The 26,661-nt window shown below is 38.7% G+C and overlaps 1 protein-coding gene across 2 annotated transcripts in view; it reads left to right on the top strand.

The window, feature by feature from the left end:
- The window catches only part of MSH3 (mutS homolog 3), a 128,171-nt gene that overhangs the window by 25,930 nt on the left and 75,580 nt on the right, over positions 1–26,661 (top strand). For both annotated transcript variants that reach the window (XR_004967549.1, XM_036309189.1), the window contains exons 9-11: positions 14,454–14,566; positions 18,034–18,148; positions 25,144–25,228. Coding sequence is in view for 1 of the 2 variants with exons in the window: in XM_036309189.1 (XP_036165082.1) it covers positions 14,454–14,566; positions 18,034–18,148; positions 25,144–25,228 (313 nt within the window). In the remaining variant the exon portion in view is untranslated. The remainder of the gene's footprint in view (positions 1–14,453; positions 14,567–18,033; positions 18,149–25,143; positions 25,229–26,661) is intronic.

Genomic DNA, 26,661 nt, shown 5'->3' on the forward strand with positions numbered 1-26,661 from the left:
GTTTTGTTCACTCCTGCCATTATCTTATATACTAAAATACTACTTTTGTCAGAGTGCTGACAGATTACAATGCTCTGCAAACACATAGATATAAAGAATGATCTTTTAAAACTACAATTTCAAGTTAAATATTGGCTCTGTGTAGAAAGCAGTGCTGAAATTCAGTAGTTCCCTGGGGCTATGGTAATGTGAGGTGTTCATTGGATGTCTTTCTTCTAACCTCAGGAGTGGAAAACTTACTGCCTGTTCTCCAGGTGTGTAGCAAGTGCAGCTTTATCTTCCAGAGTTCTCTCTGTGGCTCAGGGTGTCTAGATGAATTTTCTGCTTTTGTTCTTAGAGGTTCTAGGCCAGGGGTTGGAACCCCTGGCACGTGTGCCAAACATGGCACGCCAGTAACTTTTGCTGGCACGCGAAACCCTCTCTTATAATCTTCCATTTACAATCTTTTTCTTAATATCGACTTTTTTATTTTTCAGATAAATTCAGTGTAGGTGCATCTTAGATAAATAATTTTACATAACATGTATACATTAAAAAATAAATGTATTTTTTCATCATCATATACTGTGTTTTTGTCGCTCGAATGAATTTTATTATTTCTTCAAGGTTCTTCACATACGTACACCTTAAGAAATATCAAATAGGCGTAACATGTTCTCAAAAAATTAGGGTTGGCACGCAAAAGAATTTTGAGTCAGAGATTTTGCTGGTTTTGGCACGCACTCACAAAAAGGTTGCCCACCCCTGTTCTAGGCCATGCTGATTGCCATTAAGCAATTACAGGCGCTTTTTGCCTGATAAGCTGTTCTTATCATATAAAAATCAGAATTTAGACACAGGATAAGGAAGTGGTGAATTTGTTTTACGGTGATTTTTTACTTAGAGACTTCTAGGTATTGTCAATTCTGATTTAATTTGATGTGTTTAAAGAACAAGTTATTAAAAACATTTAAAATAACCCATCTTACAAAAATTTGATTTGCAAACCCAGTCATTGTGTAAGGTAACATACCTGAGGCCAGAAGTATGGCACACTTTCTCCCACCCAGTCTCTTGCCCCTCACTCCTGGCTCTAGCTACACCAGATCAGTTGCCATGTGCTGTAGAGATGCCATGCATGATGAGAGCGGCACAGAACAGTGGTGTGAGCACAGAGTCCGGCCAGACAGCCTGTGTAGAATCCCAGCTTCCTCGCTTAATAGCTGTGGATCTTAACTTCTCTGTGGCTCAGTTTACTTATTCAAAAAGATGTTTATAATAACAGAACTGTCTCAGGGAGTTGTAGTGAGGCTTAAATTAGTTAATACATGTAATAGGCTTAGAACAGTGCTTGGAACATATTAAGTGCTCAGTAAATGTTAGGTCTTAGTGTTTATTCATCATTTCTTTTCCCATCATTCTTAACCTATTTTTACATGTGCAGTGTGCCTTTCCCACATCTGAATGTTAAAATATTGTATATCTCAACAATCATTACTTTTGTGAAGCTGCCCTGCCAGTTTTAGTTGTGGCTCTAACCTTGGCTGTACGTTGGCATCACCTGTGGATAGTGAGTACTGATGCCTGCATTTTAGTTCTGTGCTAGAGCTGGCTTGTAGTGGCTTGTGAGGATGAAATTTTCTTTCAGGTTGCTAAAGCCTTGGTAGTTTAAAGTCAGCCACGATCAGAATGTTTACACTCTTAAATGGTTAGACACTACCTCAGCATACTAATCCTCCTGGTATTCTAGTGATTTGTTATAAGCTTCTCCAAATAGCTATTAAGCCTTTTAGTATACAGTGCATTAGTTTGCTGGGACTGCAGTAACAAAGTACCATAGATGGGGTGGCTTAAAAAACACATACTTGTTGTTTCACTGTTCTGGAGACTAAAATCCAAAATTAAGATGTCAGCAGAATTGGTTCCTTTTAAGGGCTCTGGGGAAAGGCTCTAGTCCAGGCTTCTCTCCTTGACTCGTAGATAGCCATCATCTTCCTGTATCTCTTCATGTCATCTTCTGTGTGTGTGCCCATGTGTCCAGATTTTATCTTTTTTATAAGGACTCTAGTCATATTGGACTAAGACTCACCCCAATCACCCACTTTAACTTGATTACCATTGTAAAGGCTCTATCTCCAAATATGGTCACATTCTAATGGACTGGAGGTTAGGAGTTCCACTTATGAATTTTAGGAGGATATAATTCAACCCATTTCAATACAAATCAGTTTCTTTCTTTCTTTTTTTCCATTTGTCCCTCCACTACTTGAACAGTGAAGATTTGTTGACTTGAATTGAGAAGGAAATACCAGTTAGCTGGATAGGAGAAATTATTTTTTGTTATTCATGTATTAATTTTTATTCATTGTACTTATGAATTCCAGATATTCAGTTTGTTGATTTTATTTTTTTGAAGCAGCTCTTTTTTGCGTTAATATTAAAGTTAGTATTTATAGAGAAAAACATTAGAAACAGTAGTTCTTTTAGGTTGTCTGAGGCAGGCATGAGTTTGTTAATGAACTCAAAACGCATATGATCTGAGTGTGATGGTTTTGATTTTGTGTTATCAAGAAAATGCTTTTAATCATGCATGAGGAAGATGTTTCAGATGCATTTCTGAGAATATTTTAATGCCGATTGTCCTCTTTACGTACAGAAGTCTTTGGCATTCTCAAAAGAATGGTTTCTTTTGTTTTTTTCTCAAAGACAAATATAATGTTTGGTAATTTGTGTTTGCGCAATAGAAAAATTTTTATCTACAGGAAGCATAGATTATTTTTAAAAATTTACCTTATGTTAGGATGATTGTATCATATATATAAAATGACATTTAAACTATGATCATCTCAAAGCATGTAAATATGGAATGTACTTTTTGAAGTTAAATATTTTTCTTCAAATGAGGTATTTCTCTGCACTATTTTTTTTTGCTGATAAAATACTGGAATAAAATCTTACTCTCCTAAATGTGTTTGGAATACTCATTTGCACAGGAATTTGTTAGTCTAATTGTTCAGATTTCTTTTTAATAGAAAAATTTCAGCTATAAATTATATGGCAAATATTAAAAGCTTTATTTTTCATTAACTTAAGTATGATTTTCAGTATGCAATAAAATTTACACATTTTCTGTGGGTGAGTCAGTTAATTTTAACAAACATACATCAGTATAACCATTTCTCCTAATTATGAAGAACATTTCCATCTTCCAAGAAAGTTTCCTGTGCCTCTTTGCAGTCATTTTAGCCTCCCCTCCATCGCCTACTTCAAGCAAATACTGATCTGATTTCTCACTATAGGATATTTTAGACTCTTCTAGATTTCACATGCATTGACTCATTACAGTATGTACTCTTTGGTGGTGTCCAGCTCTTTCAGCATAGTGCCTGTGAGGTTCACCCACGTTGTTGAGTATATCAGTAGTTTGTTCCTTTCTGTTGTTCAGTAGAATCACATTGTATGAGTATACCAAAATTTGTTCATCCATCCACTTGCTGAACATTGGGGTTTTGGCTATTTCCAGTAACGGCGCTAAGAGCATTCGTGTACTAGGCTTTTTATGGACATACGTTTTTATTTTGGGTAAATAGGAGTGGGTTTCTGAGCTGAATAGGTAAGTAGTATATATTTAACTGTAATAATGGGCCAAACTAGGTTTTTCCAAAGCAGTGCTTCAATTATATACTCCCACCAGCAGGATAGGAGAGTTGTAGTTGCTCCACATCTTTGCTAATTCTTAGTATTATTGCCAGTCTTTTAAATTTTAGCCATTATAGTGAGTGTGAAGTGGCGTCTTGTTTTGGTTTTAACTTGCTTTTTTTTTTTTTTTTATAACCAGTGATGTTTCATGTGCTTATTGGTTATTCCTATATCTTCTTTTGCCCATTTATAAAAATTGGGTTGCTTGTGTGGTAATTGAGCTATAAGAATTCTTCCTAGATTCTGAATAAAAATCCACTGTCAGATATATGTATTGTGAATTTTTCTTCCACTCTGTGGCTTGACTTTTTAATATTCTTGATGACCTTTGGAAGGACAGAAGGCTTTAATTTTGATGGAAGTCAAATTTATCAATTTCTTCTTTTATGGTTAGTGCTTTTTGTGTCCTAATACATCTCTGCCTGCTTCAAGGTCATGAAGATTTTTTTTCTTATGTTTTCTTCTAGAAATTTTATAGTTTTAGCTTTTACTTGTAACCCTGATAAATATTTTGATTTAATTGTGGGGCCTAGTGTGAGAGTAGGGTTGAAGTTCATTTTTCTCCTTAGTATATAGTATTAGCCTTTCTATTTCTTTGTTTTCTCATCTTTGAAGACTGCTAGTTAAGTAACCTTTGAGTATCTCCTTTTGTTTCTACTTGAGAAATGAAAATGCTTTGTGTCTATTTAAAGTCATTTCAGGCATCAGAAGTAGGTAATGTAGGATTTTGGGGAGGAGCTGTGGCTTCTGAAATCACTCATTAGATTTTCCCCAACTTCATCCTCTGTTACTCTGGAGTGAAAAAGGTGCTGTTGGAGACATTGGTAGCTACTGAGAATATTCATTATTGCTGACATATTGTTTATTTGTGCTCATCCCACCCAGTTACTTTTATTCTGAAGCTTTCCCCCCCTTTTCCCTTTTTCTTTGAACACATGACTACTCTTATTTCTCATGCTACAGTAGCAGTAATAATAATAATAACAACAGCAGCAATAGCTAACACTGTGTATTAGGCACTATTCTAAGGACTTTATATTTATTGACTGTTTAACCTTCACAAACGCCCTGTGAGGGATCTACTGTTATTTTGATACAGATTTTATATATTAGGAAACTGAGGCAGAGAGATGTTGAGTTCCGGATTATACAGCTAGTAAGCGGCAGAACTGAGATTTGATCCAGACTTCCTGGCTCTCAAGCATATGCTCTTAACCACCACATCATACGATCTCTCAGGAAAAACACACAGGGAAGCAGCCATTCCCTTCACCTCTGCTTGTGGATTTCGAAAGGAGTAATGTTTTATAGCATAGTTGACATTTTGGCTGATATGTCATGAAATTTTAATTCCTTCATAATGCGTGTTATAGTTTGTCTTTCTATCTCTGGCAGTAAAGTTTCTGACAAAAAGCATGTGTGCTTAAAACAGAGTTGCTTTATTTCTAAAGATCTTGCTTTGCAAACCGCAGTCCCATGTGTCCGGCAGAAAGCACAGGCTGTGGTCATCCTTCTGGGAAAGCGTCTTCGGGAGGTGAGTCTTGGCCCACTTGTTAAATAAGAATGTGCACACTGGGCTGGGGGATGGTATGTGCAGATGGGTGGTAAAAAGACCCAGGACTGTGATGGGCTGAAACATTAAGAAAGGGTGAAGGTTTTAAGATATTGTTGCAAGGGACTTCATCCTCAGAGAAGATTCCCAGGATCAGGGAAGTTGAGCTGGGAGGCCATGCCTGCAGGCTGACATGAGTGGCCTCTTTAGGTCCTTGGGCTTTCTGCTGCCCTTTCCCCCCCTTCACGTGTTCTTTTCCCTTTGGCTTCCCAGGTTTGAGTGCTCTTGGATTTCCTGACCTCATTGCAGATAGAAGTACTTTTCTGTCAGGTTTGTAAGACAGGTTAGAAATGTTTTTGATGGAGCTCTACTTTAAAAAGGTCACAATCGCCGAAACCGGTTTGGCTCAGTGGATAGAGCGTCGGCCTGCGGACTGGAAGGTCCCGGGTTCGATTCCGGTCAAGGGCATGTGCCTGGGTTGCGGGCATATCCCCAGTGGGAGATGTGCAGGAGGCAGCTGATTGATGTTTCTCTCTCATCGATGTTTCTGGCTCTCTATCTCTCTCCCTTCCTCTCTGTAAAAAATCAATAAAATATATTTAAAAAAAATAAAAATAAAAATATAAAAAAATAAAAAGGTCATAACCACTGGAGGGAAAAAGAAAAGTAAACCCAAAAGTTTAGAAAAAGCTAGAGAAAGGTTTAGAAAGACATGAATTTACCTAGTACAGAATTTTTAAAAAATTCTTTATTGTTTAAAGTATTACATAAATCTCCTTTATCCCCCATTGGCCTCTCCCGGACCGCCCCCACCCCCCAGCACATGCCCTCATCCCCTACTGTCTGTGTGCATTGGTTATGCTCATATGCATACATACAAGTCCTTTGGTTGATCTCTTATCCCCTCACCTCCCGCCTTCTCTCATAGGTTGGACAGTCTGTTTGATGCTTCTATGACTCTGGTTCTATTTTTGTTCATCAGTTTATGTTGTTCTTTATATTCCACAAATGAATGAGGTCATGTGGTATTTATCTTTCTCTGACTGACTTATTTCGCTCAGCATAATGCTCTCCAGTTCCATCCATGCTGTTGCAAATGGTAAGAATTTCTTCTTTTCTATAGCAGTGTAGTATTCCATTGTGTAGATGTAGTACAGAATTTTTATATCAAGATAATACCTCCCATCTCTTTTAGTCTTTTAAACAACGCAACCATCATGCATGCCTGCTTACTTCCTGGGCCTCATGGAGTTCACACAGTGAGTGAGGAAATTATCAGTCTTCACTCTTGCTCCCCAAAAGGCCTGTCCTCCAGGGGTAGGTCCTACTGTGTTTCTTTACCTCAGCTCTTTTTAATCCTTCCTGGTCCTACTTTTGCTTTTACTTTCTCATCCCCAGCAGTAGCTTGGCTAAGGCCCCTTCAGTCTGCTTGATGGAGAGGGTTGAGAGAGGATTCCTCCTGGTCTCCAGAATCTCTGTCCTGTCGTCTACCTGCCTGTTGGTTTGGTCTGAAGCAGGTTCATTAGTTGGAATCAGACTTTGGGTTTTCCTCATCCTGGTTCACTGTTGGCTACGTGGACTTCAGAGAGATTTCCATGTTTCTAAGAAGCTGTCTGTGATTAGATTATATCCACTTTTTTTTTTTGGACATCAAAAGGCGCCCCCCCCCCCTCTTTTTCTTTATTGTTTAAAGTGTTACATATGTCTCATTTTTTTCCCGATAAAGACCCCTTTTTTAAAAAAAGTTCTTTCTAGTGAGTATTCATTGAATATTTTAAAGGTAAAAATGAACATATTGGCTCAGGTAAGAGAAAAGCTCGAGGGTAGGCTAGAATCAGGTGTGGTTGGATTTAGGGGTCCTTGTTTGTCCCACTCCCTTGGATTCATCTTCCTCTCACGTTCCACAAGGTGGCAGGGTGGCGCCAATCACTCGGTCCCAGGACTTGGAGCCTTCCCCATTCAAATACTGGAAAGTGGATGAAGGGCTCCTGGGAGCTCCTGCATAAGTCCTGTGATGCGCTCTTTCCTTCTCTTTCTCTTGTCGTTCTTCATGAAAATTTTTAATTTTTGAATAAGTGGTATATTCCAGTGGTTCAAAAATCTAAAAGTATTTTCAAAGGACATGGGGGTGAAAGTTTTTCATCCTTATGTGCCCTTTTTATCATGAAATACCTCTCTTTGTCTTGCTTAATGCTTTTTGTCCTGAATTCTATGTTGCCTAATAATAAAGTCTTGTCCCATGATTTCTTTTTATGTATTTGTATTTGCTTAGTATATCCATCTGGGCATTTTTTTCCCAGCTATTATTTTATTTTTAACCTTTCAAAATTAGTTTTAAGTTGTGCTCCTCTTTGTAGCATAGAGATTTTATTTATTTTTCCTTTGTAATCCAATTTGAGATTAATTTTCTTTTAATAGGTAAGGTTAGCAAATTTACTTTTGTCAATATGGCAGATATATTTGATGTTAGCTGGTCCATATGGTTTTTGTGCCTTTAAAAAAAAAAGTTTCATTATGTGGTCTATGGGGTTTTTCTGATATTTTTGTTCTAGTGGTTGTCTTTATAATTACAGTTTCAAATAAAGCCCTTAGTCTTCTAAGAAAGTGATGCTAGTTCCCTACTATAAGCAGTGATAAAATTAATTTCATACTAATTCTGAAATAGAGATACTGTAATTATGTTACATAGTTTCTTTTATTCAATCTCGACCTCTGTTGTATTCTCAAAGGAGCGATTCATCATTCAGCCGGGAAGCTTGGAACTCAATCGGTATTATTATTATCAGTAAGTACGCTGTCAGAAGAGGCCTTGTGAGTTTTCCTAGAGTAGATTGTCAGCCCTTAACAAGGCTCTTTTTGTCTATGAAAATTATTGTTTCTACAGTTAGCATAGATCATAGAATTGGTTAGCTGCCATTTATTTGGTCTCAGTTGAATGTTAGTTCAAAATCTTTGTAGGTGGTCCGTTATTCAACACCAGAGAGACACCGTGTTGACGTTGAAAGACATTATTGGGTCTGAAGTCCCCAACCCTCTTTTCAGTCTGGGCTCCACACTTGTTGAGAGTTTTATCACCATTTAATTTTTCAAAAACAATATGTTTGGCAACAGAGGCATTGCCACATATGAAAAGAATTTTTAAAAATTACAAATCTTTGTTTAAAACAGTCCAGCTTGGTATACCTCATGTAATGACTGAGACTCATATCCTGATGTTAGTCCTCCCATCCAGCACAGAAGGAGAGTCGCCACCATGGCCCAGGGAGGGGCAGACAGCCTTGCCAGAGGGTGGAAAACGGAAGGTGTTTTCATAATATTTTAGACCCAGGTCAATTTATATTACCATAGTTGATTAAAAAAAATTTTTTTTCTAATCTTCACCCTAAGATATAATTTTATTGATATTAGAGGGGGATGAAGGGGGGAGGGAGAGACAAACATCTATGTGAGAGAGAAACATTGATTGGTGGCCTCCCGTATGTGTCCTGACTGGGGATTGAACCCTCAACCTAGGTATGTGCCCTGCCTGGGAATTGAATCTGCAACTCTTTGGTGTACAGGATGATGCTCCAACCAACTGAGCCATCCGGCCAGGGCCATAGTTGACTTTTTTACTTCTTTTGGTGAAAGATATTTATTGCCTTCTCTAATAGAGCAGCTGAAATATAGACTACCATTGGAGAAGATTTACATTTTTACTTTGTATTCTGTCCTAGGTTGGCTGCCAGTATTGTTTGTGTAAACTAGTGTTTTTAGTATGTAATTTGCCCATGAATCACCTTTGCAAACCCTGATAAAAATGAAAACCCTCTTTCCCCCGAGCTTCCTGCTGAGTTCAGATTGAGCACATTTCAAGTGTGGAATCTGCTGTTTCTGTGTGTTACACGTGATTCAGATGTCGGTATTCCAAAGACTAACTACAGTTTGGGGAAATCAAGACTGACAGTTCTATGTTTAATGTAGAAACTTATTAAAGTCTAGTTTGATAAAATTCTGATTGGATGTTATTCACTATATATATAAGTGTTTCAACTTTCTTCAATTTAAGAAATACAGGAAAACACAGATATGAAATTTAAAAATATATTTTTATTTATTTCAAGAGAGGAAGGGAGAGGGAGAGAGAAAGGAACATCAATGTTTAGAGAGAATCATTGATCGGCTGCCTCCTGCACACCCCCCACTGGGGCATGCCCTGACTGGGAATCAAACTGTGACCTCCTGGTTCATAGGTCGACACTCAACCAGTGAGCCACACCAGCTGGGCCAGATATGAGATTTTTAACTCCAACCGGTTTGTGGAAAAAATTTTGCATGAGAACGTTTAATATACAGATTGCAGAACAATGAATTTATCGCTTTTGTAATACTTCCATGAAAGCCTCAAAGATAATGGACAAGTCCATTGTTATCGATTTAATGGGTTTCTAAATCCTTATCTGCTTATCATACAAAATGTTAATTAGAACAGTAATTGAGTTACCAGCTGCCTTCGCGTTCACTCTAGGAACTTGTACAAAAACACTGTGGAGCTCATGTAAGGTCACTCATTGCTTTTTGAGTCGCTAAATAATAACTTTGCTGTCAAAATCCAGGTATTAAGGGAGTCTACAGCAAAAGTTGATAAGAGACTTGCAATAGTTAGTCTGACACTCCCTCTCCAGTAGATAAAGGTGGAAAAATCCTTCTTTAGCACCACAGATGGGAGAAAATCTTCCTCTTACATTTCTTCCTGAATCCACTATGCCTGTCTAGTCTTGTAAGAGCCTTTGGAGCCAGGTATGCTGGCACAGATTTCCTGGGAAAAAATTAAAAACTAAGAAATCAAGTTTATAACTTTATTTGAGCAACATGGAACAACATGGCAAGGATATTATATCCCAGGAAACCATGAGTCATTCAGCATCAGAAAATATGAATAATATGTTAAGAAATTAAGTGAGAGAAACCACATGATCATTTTAACACATATAGATAGAACATTAGGTAAGAGTCAACAACCCTTTATACTAAGATTTTATTTTTTACTCTAACTGGGAATTTTACCAAACCTTAGGCTAAGTCATTAATCTCCAAACCTACAGCAAACATTATACTTAGGAGTGGAAACTTTTCCCCATTAGTGTCAGTAAGAAGACAAAGGATGCCTGTTAGCATTACTTTTGTTCAACACAGCCCTGGACTTCTTAGCCAATAGTGTAATGAGGTAGGAAAAAGAAATGAAGAATCTATATATATAAAATCCTAATATGCAAATAGACCAAATGGCAGAACAACTGGACAACCTGTCGCTATGATGTGCACTGATCACCAGGGGGTGCACGCAGAACATGGCAGGCGTCGGCAGCAGGTGGCAGAGCGCAGAACATGGCGGGCATTGGCCGTGGTGGGATGGTGGAGCAGGTGAGCGGGGACACCAGACCAAGGCAGGGCTCCGGTCACTGTCATTGGGGCCAGCCTCTGGTGGTTACTGAAAATTCTTTGTTCCTGTGCGCCATGGTCCTGCCCAGTGCTTGCACCTGCTGCTGGCATCGGCCCCGCTTGCACCTGCTGCCAGTGCTGGTGCCAGCCCAGATCACTCGGCACTGTCAGTGGGTGCGAGTGGCAGCTGCTGGTCCCAATTGCCCCTTAGGGCTTCTCCACCTCCCCCTGCTCCTGAGGGGTGATTGGGGCCAGCAGCCGCCTCTTGCACCTGCTGCTGGTGACGGCCCTGCTTGCACCCACTGCCAGTGCCGTCCCCACTTGGACCTGCTGTGGGTGCAAATAGGGCTGGCACTGTCAGCACGTGGGAGCGGCAGTGGCGGGAGTGGGGCTGCCAGCAGACAGGGGGTGGTGGGGGTCGGGGGTGCACAGCAGGAGGGGCCGGGTAGGGGCGCAGAGGATGGGCCAAGATTCGCCCCTGTGCCCATGCAGCTTTGCAGCCCACAGTTCCTTTCAAGGTGCACGAATTCATGCATTGGGCCCCTAGTAGATATTATAAAGGAGAGACAAACAGTTTTTTTTTTTTTCTTTTTTTTTGCTTTTATTACTACTGGTACCAGAGGACTGGTATTAGATAAATATTAACCCTTAGTTTGAGAAGATTGTGAATTCCTAAAAATAATAGATTGATGAACTTGGATGTTAATTCTCAACAAAATTATTAAATTTCATTATTAAAATTATGGCTTTGAAAAGGTAAATAAGAATGTAGTAAAATAGGAAGCAGAAGTAACTTTAGGTCACAAAAGTTACACCATACCTATACATTTGTTTAATGGAGTCACTACCAATTAGGAATATTTTCTGAACATTTCAACAAAACTTCAGATAAAGCTTCTCAAGATATCCTATGGAACAGATGGAGAAATGTGGGTTGGCTGACAGGTGGTACTTTAGGTAGATATTTATGACTCTGAATGGCTATACTAAAAGAATGATGATTAACAGAACAAAATAATACTTCTGTGGAAGACCTCTATCCTTATCCCCATTCAATATTTTTATTAAGGATGAAAAAAGTATGCTTATCAATTTGCAGATGACACAAATTGGCTAATATGCCAGATGACAGAATCAGCACACAAAAAGATCTGAGCAAGCTAGAAAGATGGGTTGCAATCAATAAGATATTATAAGGATAAAAGTAAAAGCCTATCTACTCAGACTTAAAAAATCAATCACAGAAGGATTAGTCTAGATTGGGGTTGGCAAATGACTGCTTGTGAGCCCAATTCTAGTCTGCCACCTGTTTTTGTATGGCCTAAGAACGCTTTTCTATAATATACTAGAGGCCCAATGCACAAAATTTGTACACAGGTAGGGTTCCTAGTGGCTACTGGCTGGGGCACCTCCCTTCCCTGGCCGCCTGCTATTGCCGGCCTGGAAGGCCTCCCTTCCCGGCCCTGCTCCCTGGTCAAACTCCTGGTTGAGGAGACAATTTGCATATTAGGCTTTTTTTTTTTATATAGGATAGGTTTGGTTCATTACAAAGTCACTCTAAGGCAAGAGTGTACTATATCTGCTCCCAAAGGTAAAAGAGTTGCACTCCATCAAATTTTCAGGCACTGTGCTAGTAACACAAAGATGACTATACCTAAGACAAAGATAGTGACTAAAACTTGGTTCTTGCCTTCAAGCTCAGAGTCAAGGAAGATGGACAAGCATGCATATGTTATATGCTTATAGTGTGATCTACATCCAGAATGCTGTGTTCAGTTCTGGGTAGTACATTTTAAAATATGTATTCATTGATTTTACAGAGGGGTAGATATAAACATCGATGTGGGAGAAACATCATCCATCAGCTGCTTCCTGCACGCTCCCCACCGGGGATCAACCCCAAAACCAGGAATTGAGCCGTGACCTCTTGGTTCCTAGGTCGATGCTCAACCACTGAGCAATACCTGCCGAGCTAGGCAGTACATTTTAAGTAGGACATTATCAGGCTTGATATTGTTCAGAGGAGAGCAAAAAGTTCTGACAATCTGTAAAGTATGTTACATAGATAAAGCTAAAAGAACAGGGGCTGAAACATTTCAAGAAATGAGAGAAATATGACTATAATTTTTAATATCACACGTGTTCACAAATGGAAAAAGGATTAGAATTTTTCTTTTACAACTAGACTGAACAAATGTGAATTTTAAGCAGGAAGACATCATAGATATAAGAACTTTCTGGAAAAAATTAAGATTCAAAATCTTTTCCATCTCTGAAAGTGTCCAAGAAGACTAGGTAATAATCTATGAAGGAAACTAAAGAAAGAATTTCTGCATTTGGTGATTCTTTCAGATTCAGTCAAATTCTAGGAAAGGTAGATTGCGAACAGATAATGAAGGATCTTAAAAGTCAGGTTAAAGGCAATGGGTTTAAATAAATAAATAAAGACAATGGGTTATATCCTATAGCCCCATTTTCCTCAGCGACATTTAACAATGTCTAGAGACATGTGGGCTGTCACAACTTGGGATGGGGTGTGATGCTATTGGCACACAGTGGGCATTTTGTCTTGTCCTGCCCTCGAAATCCAGAGCTGCGGAACTACCCACGCACCTCCCGTTCACCTGCCCTTTCAGATCCTTCCTCCCAGAAACCCCTCCAAGTTAGTCCTCGTCCACTTTCTCCGTAACCAGCCCCGTTCTCCCTAACCACACCCTTCCCCTGGCATCCCCTGGGCATCCCCTGGCACTCCCGTGTAAAGGAGAACACAGCTACTCCGGCCCCGGTGCCATCTGCGCTGGGGACCCCTCCGAGGCAAAGCTGCCCCGACTCCGCCCCTCACCTCCAGCCCAACACACGCTCCTCCTAAGTCCAGGCCGTTTCAAGACCTCCGAGAGCCCTAAACACCCATACACGCCCCAAGTTATATAAAATACATTAATGAACCCACATCCTACATTAAATCTGGTAGATGTAGTAACTGCAATCGTTTTTTCCCTTTTGGGGGGCCAAAACATTATTTCAAAACTCAAAAAAGTTCATGGGCTGGCATTCATGTGTCTCTAGGGCTAAAGACCTTCGTCAGGCTTTTCCCACCGCAGCCCCCGCGCCGGCGGCCCCACAGCGCCCTCCCGCCGCCCGCCTCCGCGCCGCGCGTCCCCTCACCATCCCCCCGCCCTCGCCCTCCGCCCCCTCCCGGTCCCCTCGGCCCCCTCACGCTTCCCTCTCCACCCCCTCTGCCCTCCGTGGCCTACTCCAGCCCCGTTCCCACCTCCCCCAGGTGCCTGCCGAGCCCGCCGCGCCCACCCGCTCGCCTGGACCTCGGGCCGACCAGCTCCAAACAGTTTTATATCTTTACAGGTGATATTAATGCATACAAAGACAATACAAAAATCAATTAGCATTCAGCATAGTTACTACATATAAAATTGATAGGCTCATGTATGCTAATGATAACACTGTAGTAAATAGAATTGAAGAAAAGGTCCCCTTTTGTATTTATTAAAGTAATTGACCTTAATTTCAGTGAGTTCTTGATAAAAAAATATATAAGTACTCATTGTGTGCTAGGTGTATACCAGTAGTAAAAGGAATAATTACATTTTATGAAATGGAACTTTTTAACCAGGAAACTTTAGATCTTTTCTTTTTTTTTTTTTTTTTTTAATTTGGGAGAGAATAAGGAATGGGTCTTTTTTTTTTTTTTTTTTTTTTTTTTTTTTTTTAGTCAGGCCAAGGCCTAAATACACACAGTTCAAGATTATGGAAAATTATCTTTGAAATTTTCATTTTTTTCTTTCAGGGTGCGGGATGACAGAATTCGAGTAGAAAGGATGGATAACATGTATTTTGAATACAGCCATGCTTCCCAGGTGTTTACAGAGTTTTGTGTAAAAGATATAATTGACATCAAAGGTAAAGATTATAAACATGTTAGCCATATGTCCTCAAATTTAACTGAGTTGAGGTTTGGGTAAAGGTTCAAGTTTGACTTTCAATGTAATGAAAACTAAGTAGTTACCAATACATAATTGGAAGAAGTAGAGGGAAGATTTTATGGTTCTTACACTCATCAAAAACACTACTATAGTTCTTCTTTTGTAGTTATGACCATTTAGTAATTTAATGTTTTTGACATATTCATTGGAGTGTAAGGAGTTACTTAGTGACCAGCTTTCCTTCTTGTTCCTCTTAAAAGATGGCCCATTATTTTTTTTGCAGTTTTATAGAATGTTTGGATAAATCTCTTGATAAAGGGTAGCATTTCAAAAGGTTGATTACTGTAATTTAAATACCAGAACATTAATGACAAGGTCCGAATATGTTAGGTAACCATTATTTGTCTAATTCACATTAATGACAGGGTCTGAATATGTTAGTTAACCATTATTTGTCTAATTCACTTTTCCTCAGCCGGTATCAGTGCTTGCTTTGGTCTGGACCCCTCATTCCTGTCAGTGCAGCTTAGTTAAGGTCCTTTTTTATCTCTTATCACAGGCTGCACAGCTTTCTCCTTTAGTCCATAGATTGATCAGCCTCCCCAGCTCCCTCCCAGTTATCAATGTCTTGTGAGCATTTCTCTCCCCATCCCTTTAATCTCATGGTGACTTGGCCAAATTGAATTGAATGTCTGCGAGTGTAACCCATTTATGACAACTGTCTGAGATATCACCAAGAGATCATCATCTTATGCTCAACTAAAGACAAGACTAAGTCACAAGACTACCATAAGCCATCTCGGCATCAGATCACCTAGAAGGATAGAGGACAGAATACCTGGCTTGTGGGCCAGGCACATGTTCTCCCCTTGGTGGGAGTATTCCTCAGTGGTCTCTGTAGCAGTTCACAGAGCCATTGGTGCTTACATTTCCCCTTGTTGCTAGTGACAGCTCAGCTGAAAGGAAAGGAGACTCTTAATAGGTGGGTGCAGGGTCTGCCTGGTTCAAACGCCCCATGTCCTGCAGGAACCCAATTCCCTTGCTGGAATTTGTACAAAGGACATACCAAGTTCAAAGAGTCAGTGTACTCTCAGGGAAGGTCAATTTTCTGGAATTAGGTATTCATAATTCCTCCTAGTCCAGATGCAGTTTACTGATTTCAGGTCATTTTCACCATATGCAGTGCTACTTCATAACACACTGGCATTTCATCTTTATCCGGTTTCCTGGGAAACAGAGCTAGAAAGTTAAAAGAAGATGAAATTCTCAGAAGGGGAAAGGGCTTTAACTCTTTATTTACACCTTATTTTTATACAAAGCTATAGTTGAAATTAATAAGATATTGTATATTACTGATTTATGGAAGATATATTGTAATATTTTTATTATTTCTAAAAGTAATAAATGTCTAAGAAAAGTCAAAATATATTTGTGTTTAAAGAAAAAAGTAAAAGTCCCTTCTCAAATCCTTATGAATCTTATGTATAAATCCTCATATATATACATAAACATCTCTCTCTCTCTCTCTCTCTCTCTCTCTCTCTCTCTCTATCTCTCTCTCTCTCTCTCTCTCTCTCTCTCTATATATATATATATATATGCCTACGCGACTGTTACAACTGGTCGACCGAATGACCGGTCAACTGGTCACTTTGATGCACACTGACCACCAGGGGGCAGATGCTCAATGCAGGAGCTGCCCCTTGGTGGTCAGTGCGCTCCCACAGCCAACCTCCTGTGGCCGTCCAACTTCCTGCAGTCCCTCCCTCTGGCTGGCCAACCTCCCACAGTCCCTACCCCCAGCCGGCCCCAATCAGCCCCAATCTGGATTGGGTGAGACTGCCCCAATCAGCCGGCCCCAATCAGCCCCAATCTGGATTGGGTGAGACTGCCCCAGTCAGCCCTGATCACCAGCCAGGCCAAGGAACCCCACCTGTGCACAAATTCGTGCACTGGGCCTCGAGTACATACATAATTGTGTATATTTGTTTAAGTAACTTGAACTTATTCTTTCATCTGATTTTTATTGAATGCCTATTATGTGAGGCATAGTGCATTCAGTAAGGAATAAAATAGACAAAAATCCCCACCCTCTGGAGCTTACATTCTAATGGGGGGAGATGTACAATAAAATAAGTTAGTGCATTTGAAGAAAGTAAGTGCTATGAAGAAAGTAAGGCAGGGAAGGGGGTGAACATTTTTGTTTTTTGTTAGTTTTCAATTAAGATGCCATTTGATAGTATATTAGTTTCATGTGTATAGCACAAGTATAAGGCAGGGAAGGGGTGAACCTTTTTGTTTTTTTATTTTTCAATTAAGATGACATTCGATAGTATATTAGTTTCATGTGTATATATGTTAGACACCATATATAGTTATTACAATTTTACTGACTGTATTCCTTAAGCTGTATGTTACATCCCCGTGACTGTTTTGTATACTTCTGCCAATCTATACTTCTTCGTCCCCGAGGGTGAACTTTTACACAGGGTGGTGAAGGAAGGCTTCACTGAGGACATGGCCCTTGAACAAAGTTGTTAACAAAGATTGGAGGAGTTAAGGGAGAAAGCCATATGGACATGTGAAGGAACAGAGTTGCATATCTTAAGTGCCTGGTATGTTTAAGGAATAGCAGGGAGCCTGGGTGTTGGAACAAAGTAACTAAGGGGAAGAATGTTAAGAGGGGAGCTCAGAGTTAAAGAGGAGATGGGAGGCAAGGTGTGTAGGACCTTACAGACTTAAGGACTTGAGGTTTTTCACTCAGTGAGTTGGGGGATGTTGGAGGACTTTTAAGTAAAGTAGTCTGATGAGTTGAGGTACATTTTAAAAAGGGTTCTTTTGGCTGTGTTCTGTTAAGAATACCCTATAGGGCACAGAGAGGAGCTGAGAGGCCGGATTCTTGCTGAGAGATGAGAATGGCCATTCAGCTGTTTTTCCTCTCACTTGGCAATATGTTGTGGATAGTTGTGTGTTTTTTTGTTGTTGTTGTTTGTTTTTTTTTTATATCAGTACAGGTAGCAGTGATTCATTCCTATTAGTAGGTGTGTAATAATCTAGACTTACCACAATTTATTTAACTGTTACTCTAGTGGCATTCGGTTAGGTTGTCTCTAGTTTTTTGCTATTACAAAAGATTTTCCAACTCACTTCCTTGTTTCCACATCTTGGACATGCATTTTGGAGTATTACTGAGTCAAAGGAGATGAGCATTTTACATTTTGAAAAAGTTGCTCTATTGCTTTACAAAAAGGCTTGTTCCACCATCAGACAATGCCCTTTTCCCATGCTGTGGGTATTTGTAATCATCTGCATTTTTCCAGAGGTCATTTTAAGGAGATAATCTCTAAACTATTATTTCAATGACTATAAACTAAATTGTATTTAACTTAAATTTTTAAAATGATGGTGAATAATAATTCTAACGAAGGTGTATATTGCTTTTAGGTTCTCAGAGTCTTTCCAGTGCCGCTCTCCTGGAGAAGCCTGTGGTTTGCTCTTTGGCGGCCATAATAAGATACCTCAAAGAGTTCAACTTGGCAAAGGTGCTTTCCAAACCCATGTAAGTGATTCCGCAAAAATTAAAAAGGGGAGGGCTTATATTAACAACATCTCTTGAATTCGGTAAATACTATTCTCGGAGAATTTTACTTGCTATTGCTAGAACACTCTGTTTGAGGGCACGGATGAACTATGTGGTATTGTTCCTAAGAATACTAAAGATATTAACTGATATAAAAAACAGTGATAGAATCTTTAATAATTCCATCAGTTTGTATTCATAATAGCTATTTAATGTAGTAGAGTTTTGACTACAAAATGGTGCTTTATTCTAAAGCAAAGTTAATTGGCAAATAGTAATAAGTGGAATTAAGAAGTGGTATTAAAAAACATTCATAAAATTTCATTGCCTTTCTTATTCTTGGTTTCAATTCTTATTTCATAGGTCATTAAGTTGGAGACAAAGAGGATAGCTTCTAACAAACAGCTTTTTTTTAAATTTTGTTTTTAATTTTTAATCCTTACCTGAGGAAATGTTTTTCATTGCTTTTTAGAGAGAGTAGAAGGGAGGGGGGGGGGGAGAGAGAGAGAGAGAGAGAGAGAGACATTCATATGAGAGAGACACATCGATTGGTTGCCTCCTGCACAAGCTGAGGATCAAACCTGCAACCCAGGTACATGCCCTTGACCAGGAATCGAACTTGGGAACCTTCATTTTGTGGGCCGACACTCTAACCATTTGGAAACACTGGCCAGGGCCATAGACAGCTTTTTAAAAAGTGATTAATTTTGTAGAGTTCAGAGATTTAAAAGCTGTCAAGTGACATTCTAGAAAAATACTAGTTTAAAAACCAGTGGAATAAAAAAAGGTAGGGGGATAATTTTCTTGCCTTCCTGTGTTCCACCTTCACTGGACCCTTGTCTTTGACTCTGTAAAGAATTACCCTTCGTCATATTGATCCTGGGTAAGGAAATTACTTTCTGCCCTGCAGAGGTGGGTGGACAGATAGGAGCGATCTTAGTAAAATGGCTGAGTATGAATTGAGGAACAAAGAGGTGGTGCTGGTTTGAGTTTGCTGGAGAGAGTGGAAGAAATTCACTCTCTTTTGTAATGTCTTTTTTTGGTGTGTGTTCTAGTATGTGTTATTTAGGAAGAACAGAATACCATTTCTCTGGAAATAGTTTTGTCCTGTTGAAAAGCAGCCTAAATGTCCATCAACAGGAGTGTGGGTTCATTGTGTTATATTCTTGCACTGTAATGCTATACAGCAATGAAAATGAACGGACTAGAGTTTCATGTAACAATACTAAAATATTTTTTATTAGCATTATATTGAGCCAAAAGTCAAATTGCTGAAGGGCACACAGTTCAGATCATTATGTGAAGTTGGGAACATGTGAAACAATAGTAGAATGCATACATACATTGAGAAGGTAGAAAGACATGCATGGGAATGAGCAACAACAAATTCAGAGGAGTGGGGCTGGAGGGGAAACCATACAGGTCGGTGGGGAAATGGCACAGGGAAGTTCTGCTTGATGTTGATTTTTTAATCTGGGTACAATATTGATCTATATATGTAGTAGTGTGGCTGAAGTGTTTTATTAAAAAAAATAGCAGCCTGGCATTCTACCTCCTGGGTTCCACTTTAGGGTCCAATAATAGGAAGCATTGCAGAGATCACTCTGTACGCTTGATGGTGTTGGATCCCATAAGGAAAGGATGACAAGCTATCGACCATTTGACTTGTTCCCGTTAGGGAGCCCCTAACTGAGGTAGAACTAGTGACTAGTAGCTTTCCCATTACCAGTGGAGTACTGAAAATATCAGGGGGGAACACTCTGTAAAGTATATGATTGTCTAACCACTATGCTGTACACCTGAAACTAATACACCATGATATTGAATGTAAATTGTAATTGAAAAAAAAAACAAAAAACTAGATAAAAGCCAAAAAACAAAAAGATTTGTTTCTGTTCCTACATCACCCGGCAATGAAGTATTACTATTGAAATAAGAAAACTGACTTTTTCTAAAATCAGGCTCTCCTGTGTTTAGAAGTAGATGAATTTGGATCTGAAAACATTATTGTGCCCTCCTCATATGTAATTCAAAGTAAAAATAATACTAAACACTAAAACATAAAATGTTTATTTGTACTGAAATTAAAATAGCTTATTTTAAAATTACCTGACTTAATAGATTGAGTGCAGCTAAACTTATCTCGGGTGGTGATGTTGGGGAGTGGTCAGGGAACTGGATCTGCTGAGGACTTAGTATGTGGCTCATCTGCCTCTTGGGTAATCCCTTCCTCTCATTTCCATAGATGCAAAAGAAAGATATAAAGAGGTCCACAATTTAAGCCTTCACATTGTATATCACCCAGCATATGTCCAGCACTTAGTAGGCAGTCAGTAAATACAGGATTAATGAAAAAGAGAGAAGGAAGGAATTCTTTATCCTGTGAGCATGGATTTGATTAGAAATTGCAAAAAATGTCCTTGGGAGCCAAGATTAATGAATAAAGATCAAACTGGTACCATTTTTTTGCTTAAAAATGAACTGGGAGTGATGATGTTTTATGGGTGGCATGTGAATTGGCTCTGAATGTAATTCCCAAAGTGTAATTCCACAGTTCTTATATCTTGGGGGGAAAAATGTAGCCTCTCAAAGGGATTATTTTGGAAAAACGTGCATGTTCTCATTCTTATTTAAAATTCAGTCCTATTGCTTTAAAAGCTCAGCAGCATCAGGTATGATTATATTTACTTTAGGAGCCATGTGATTGGGGGACTTAGTTGTGTTATTTTGCAAATGCTTTCACAAAGGTTGCTGCATATTTCATTACAATCTTGATATACATTTACTTAAAGGTCGTTGTGTATTTACAAAGGCTGTTGGAGGAAAATAAACCATTTTAGGAATTGTTCTTAAGGATGGGTTAAGTGAGGCTTTATTAGATAGAGCAAGTTTTGCTTTATGTCCTTTCACTGTAATAAATCAGAGCCGAATGAATATATGTTGAGTCCTGTGCATCCTTCTAGTGAGCCATTGAACCTAGCAGTCATTTGGGAACTGTTACACATCTTTCTTTTTATTTGCCTGTCTAATATGCTTATTGGAAGCATTTAGGAATGCAAAGATATTCATTTTGTTTAATTGCAAATCAAGTAGAAGCGAATCTAAAATAAAACAAATTTTGTAATAGAATAAAATTTATAAGAATGAAAATTTGTAATAATTTTATAAAATTAAATTTATAATAATTAAATTAACCATACAAAAATTAGGCAAATGGTAAATGTATGACCTCTAAAAACTCTACATAGGGAACTACTTTCCACTATTGATTTAATATGTAACATGACAGATTTTTTTCTTTGTTTCCATTTTTAAATAATATTTAAATAGGATCTTTGAAGGGGGTTGATCTTTCAGATAAGTCTGTACCTTTACTGCCTCTGTCTAATTCAGAAAAATTTTTTTAAGTAGTTTTGTAATGATATAGTGTCTTAAAATTTCTGTGGCAAGTTAGAAGCAAGTATATTTCCTTTCATTTTAAAACTTGAGGAAACAAAAGCATCCTTTGTATTTTTGTTGTCTTAAATATTAATGAAATATGTTTCTATGTTACTTATAATATTTCTATCCAGGTTCACACAGCATGAACTCTAGCCAGGCATTATTTATGAGATTCATTTCAAAGCAGATGAAATTTAGCTTCTTCGAAAAGGATAAATAATTCAGATTTTTTATTTTATTTTATTTTTTTAGTATTTCAGAGCAGGATCATATACCGTTGAATTCCTAAGGATGCTGGCAGATTCAACCCTTAGTTCAAAAGTATATACAATTTCCAGTGGAAATAGCACTGACATAAGGAAAATTTTCCCCACCTCCAGAACATATTATCAACCAAACATTTGGGAGAACCAACAGCAAAATTGGTTCTTATAATTGCTTGATAATTATTGTTCCATAGGGTCATTTTAGTTTAATGTCCAGTAGTTGATCTTTTATTAAAAATCAATGCAGATGTCAGTTTAAAGAAACTCTGCTTCTCCCAACGTCTACTTGGAGGTCTAGATGACTTGTTCACTAATGGCAAAAACCAAAACTAAAACCAACAAAAAACCCATATGCACAGCTCATTAACACTGTTAGGTGAAAAAGAACCTGTATAGGCAGACCTTAGAGATACTGTGGTTTTGGTTCCAAACCACTGCAGTAAAACAAGTATTTTAAATATATATCTTTATTGATTTCAGAGAGGAGGGGAGAGGGAGAGAGAGATAGAAACATCAGTGATGAGAGAGAATCATTGATAGGCTGCCTCCTGCACATCCCCTACGAGGAATCAAGCCCACAACCCAGGATGTGCCCTTGACCGGAATCGAACCCACAGCTCTTCAGTCCGCAGGCCGACACTCTGTCCACTGAGCCAAACAGGCTAGGGCAGCAAGTATTATTTTAAAGTGAGCCGTAATCATTTTGCTGGTGAAGGATCTTGCCTTCAATTTGTGATACTGTGTATGCAAATCTGTGAAGCACAGTAAAAAGAGCTAACTTAAATCAGTTTGGTTCACAGTTACTGGGTTCTTTTTGATATTGTAGATATTAGGAGGCCCAGTAATTATATGTAGGTGAGGGATCTAAGCCTCCTCCCCAACCCTTTCTCTACCAGGTTGCATGTTAGTCCCAACAAAATTCTGCCACACATACAGATACTTTTTAGCAAGCAGGTACAAACGCAGTCATGCAAACTCTTCTATGAGCATTTGAAATTCTAATCTGGGTCTTCTCAATGTTCTTGCTTCAAAGGTTCAGTTGAGGCATAGGAGGAGCAGGATTTCAGTTTTAGTTGGTGTTAGGTGACAAAACCCTCAGATGATTGGTGAGCGGGATGCTTTCGGGATCTTACACCTAAGACACCATTCTTCAGGATATGGACTGTTGGGTGTACAAGTTCTTGTGAAGGTGAAGGCAACTGAACAGACAGTATTTCTGGACAGTCCACACATCTTAAATGCCACTTATTTTATTTTACACCTCCGATGTTAATGGGGGATAAAGGCAGCTTGCCAAGAGTTTTCAGGAAAGGCTGATGGATTATGGGTTCTTGATTAGTCTTTCTCTCATGCCAGCTAAGCACCGTCTCTGTCTGATTAAGGTGTGCAAGTGTTAACTTGTGTAGATTAAACCCAACTTTTGTGAACAGGGAATGACATATCTAAACACATGGGCACTGATTAGATACCAACTCTGAGTCTAGCCTATTAGCTCTTGCAACTTGGATTTTTGACCAGGAAGCTGTATTAACACCTGTCAGCTTCACAGCCAACCACTGCCTAATTGTTTCTCCCCGAAAATGTTTTACATTTTATTACTGACCTTGGGCGTTCACAGACATTTCTGAGCAAAGGAAAACAAACCCACACTGGCTTCCCTATAGGAAGATGGCAGATATTGGTTGAGCATCTACTTTCTGCTACGCCCTGCAGGTGCTGCAAATTGTGTGATATCAATAAACCTTGCCTCCAAGGAGCTAAGATCTATGTTTTATATTTTTATGAATTTCAGAAAAGAAGGGTGAGGGAGAAAGAGATAGAAAATCACTGATGAGAGAGAATCATTGATCGGCTGCCTCCTGCATGCCCCCCACTGGGGATTGAGCCTGCAACCCGGGCATGTGTCCTGACTGGAAATCGAACTGTGACCTCCTGGTTAATGGGTTGATCCTCAACCTCTGAGTCACAGAGGCAGGCCAAAAATCTATTAATGAGGGTAGCCCAAGAGCATAAGTTGCTGTAATTACATTATTGAATGACCAACTGCTATCTGAAGGCGAGAAAGGGCTACATACGTCTGGTATCAATCAGTGTTGGAGTTGCTTCCCTCTAAACATGATTAACAAGTTACCGTTCTTTGGAAGCTAGGTCAAATCTGTCGCAGGTAAATTACCCTGCCAAAGGACAGCGTTCAGTTACTAGGCAACATTCCTAATGTGCAGTAAGTTATTTCTTTTTCAGGGCTCTGGAGCTTTAGTTGAGGAGTCATCTAGAAGTGGAGGCATCTTGCAATGAATGCTGGCTTTGATTTTAGGCTCTAGATTTCTGGATGAGGGCTTGTTTCCATAACTGGCTTGGGAAACTGGGTTTTGTTTAAATCTTATTACAGCTATGATGGAAACACTCATGCTCTCCCTCCAAATAGTTTAGTGACCTTGCCATGATGTTTCTTGCCTTTTAGCCATCAAATCTGTAAGTGCTATTGACAGAAACGTCTAAGGACTGACTGGCTTATAAAGGACATTGAATCCTGTATCAGTAATGCATTGATTAGTATACTTTTTAACATGAAAGACTAATAAGGACAAAATTGGAATTGTGCATACATTTATTAATCATATCGCAACTCAGTACTCAAGTCTATTTGAAATTTATTGAACTTTTAATTTTAACCTAGTTTGAAGTAGTTACATGTACGTCGGAGAATATGAATTCTTTGAGCTTAAGGAAATATTTTCTGCTACTTTTTTCAATTTTATACTCTATTAAAACAGCCACATTAATGTGCATTGTTAATTAGAGAGTAAATGACATTTGTTGCACATATCAGAATGTTGATTAAAACCTGTTCAAGGGTTTATCAAGATGATCTCATGCTAAAGAATAAGAAGGATGTTTTTAACTATCTTGACATATTTTTAAAGCTAATTGCTTAGTTGTTTCCTGAAAATATCACACCACCACATGCTCTGCCAATGATACAAGACTATGTTTGGTTCTATTTCTGGGAATATATTAAAAAATTGTTTGTAACACTTACTTTCCTTCCTTGTTCTTGTGTTTGGTTTGAGAGCAACTGTCCTCATTTTGCCATCAACCTATTTAATGACACCAGCATCAATGGGAGACAATATACCAGTAAATATTATTTTAGCTCCTTTGGTTTGATTAGAGCTAACTTTTGTCATATTATCACTGGAATATTTCTAGTGCTTACATTAGTTCTTTATGCACTTACATCATGGTTCATATTTCGTTCTTTTACAGGAAATTTAAACAGTTGTCAGGTGCAATGGAATTTATGACAATTAATGGAACAACATTAAGGAATCTTGAAATCCTACAGAATCAGGTCAGGTAAACATAAGGGCTAGTTGTTTCAAATGGTTTTGAAAAAACAAAATTTGGAATAAGGTAGCATTTTGGAATAAGGTAATATTCTTAGGAATACAGATGAAAACAACAATATTGTCTTCAACTGACCGCTCTGCCTGTCCTGTTATCTATTTATTAGTTGATTACTGTAGCACTGCTTTTTGGAGAATTAAATACAGTATAAGAAATACTTCTGTGGGGTTACTTAGTAAGCTATAGAGATGTCCGTTTTAATGATTGAAGTAACATGCTAATTCAGATAATTTCTGTATCAAATATTTGGAAGAACATCTTTGAAAATTCATATGAAGATTTTTTGTCTGCTTAATTATATTTTTCTACATTTAACTTTTTCTTGAAATGTTTGCAGTTTTATTTTATTATGCAGCATATAAAACAAGTTACTGTGATATTCAATTAGACTGTAAGATGCGTAATAATTCCCTTTACAAATTTTCATCATTTATTTGCCATTTATTGATGAATTAGGAAGATAATGGAGCCATTGAAATGATTGCTTTCATTATTATTAAATTGGCACTTGGTAGTGTGAGATGTTATATTATAAAATTAATGTTATCATAACAAAGTCATAGAAATAAGAAGTTTCAAGTCGTTTGAGTAAGTAGTGGAGACTGAACAATCTGAGTCAAAGGTATAAAGCTCTTCAGAAGCATTGATTACTGTTGTGAATTATAGTAAATACCACATTTATTCTCCTGACTCCTGGATTTGTATATTACTAACTAGATTTTTTAATCTAGTTTCTCCCGCTTCCAAACTATCTGTGTATACCAGATAACACTTTCCATTCAATAACACTTTTATTTTGTCATTCATTTCATTTATCCAGAAGTGAGAATCTTTCCCACAAGTCTTTCTCATCAACTCTGTATACATCCCATGATAGGAAAGCAGTAGTAGGAATAAAAGGACATTTCTTGGATGAAGAAGAGCTCAGTCAGAGTCTGCACACACAGCCCCAGTATTCCAAGTTGTCCTTATTCTGCCACATCCTCCCTGTTCCAGTCCTACTACTGTGGAGTCAGTTCTGAAAATCACATTCCAAAGGCAAAAATCATCTGTAACCAAAATACCCTTTTAAAATCCTTTCATTGTCAAGACTTGAGCTCTTGTATAACAGAAGCTGAGAATGAACATCTGCGTGTCTTTGCACTTCAGCAAGGACAGGGGCAATGAGGAGGGGCCAGTGTCAGGGAGAGCAGAGGTGTAACAGGACTGTGTTTGCTCACCCCTCTCTCTCCTCAGCCTGCTTCTCCAGTGAGGCCAGGTACCTGGAACCTGATTCCCTCCACTGTCCTCTTCTGGGGACCCTTTGCTGCAGGCGGGCCAGTCCGGCTCTTGTCTCAGAGGGTGGTGCTGTTGCTGCTCTGGACCAGCCTCGTCCGT

This window comes from Myotis myotis, unplaced genomic scaffold (genome assembly GCF_014108235.1).
Source record: "Myotis myotis isolate mMyoMyo1 unplaced genomic scaffold, mMyoMyo1.p scaffold_m19_p_5, whole genome shotgun sequence".
NCBI lineage: Eukaryota > Metazoa > Chordata > Mammalia > Chiroptera > Vespertilionidae > Myotis > Myotis myotis.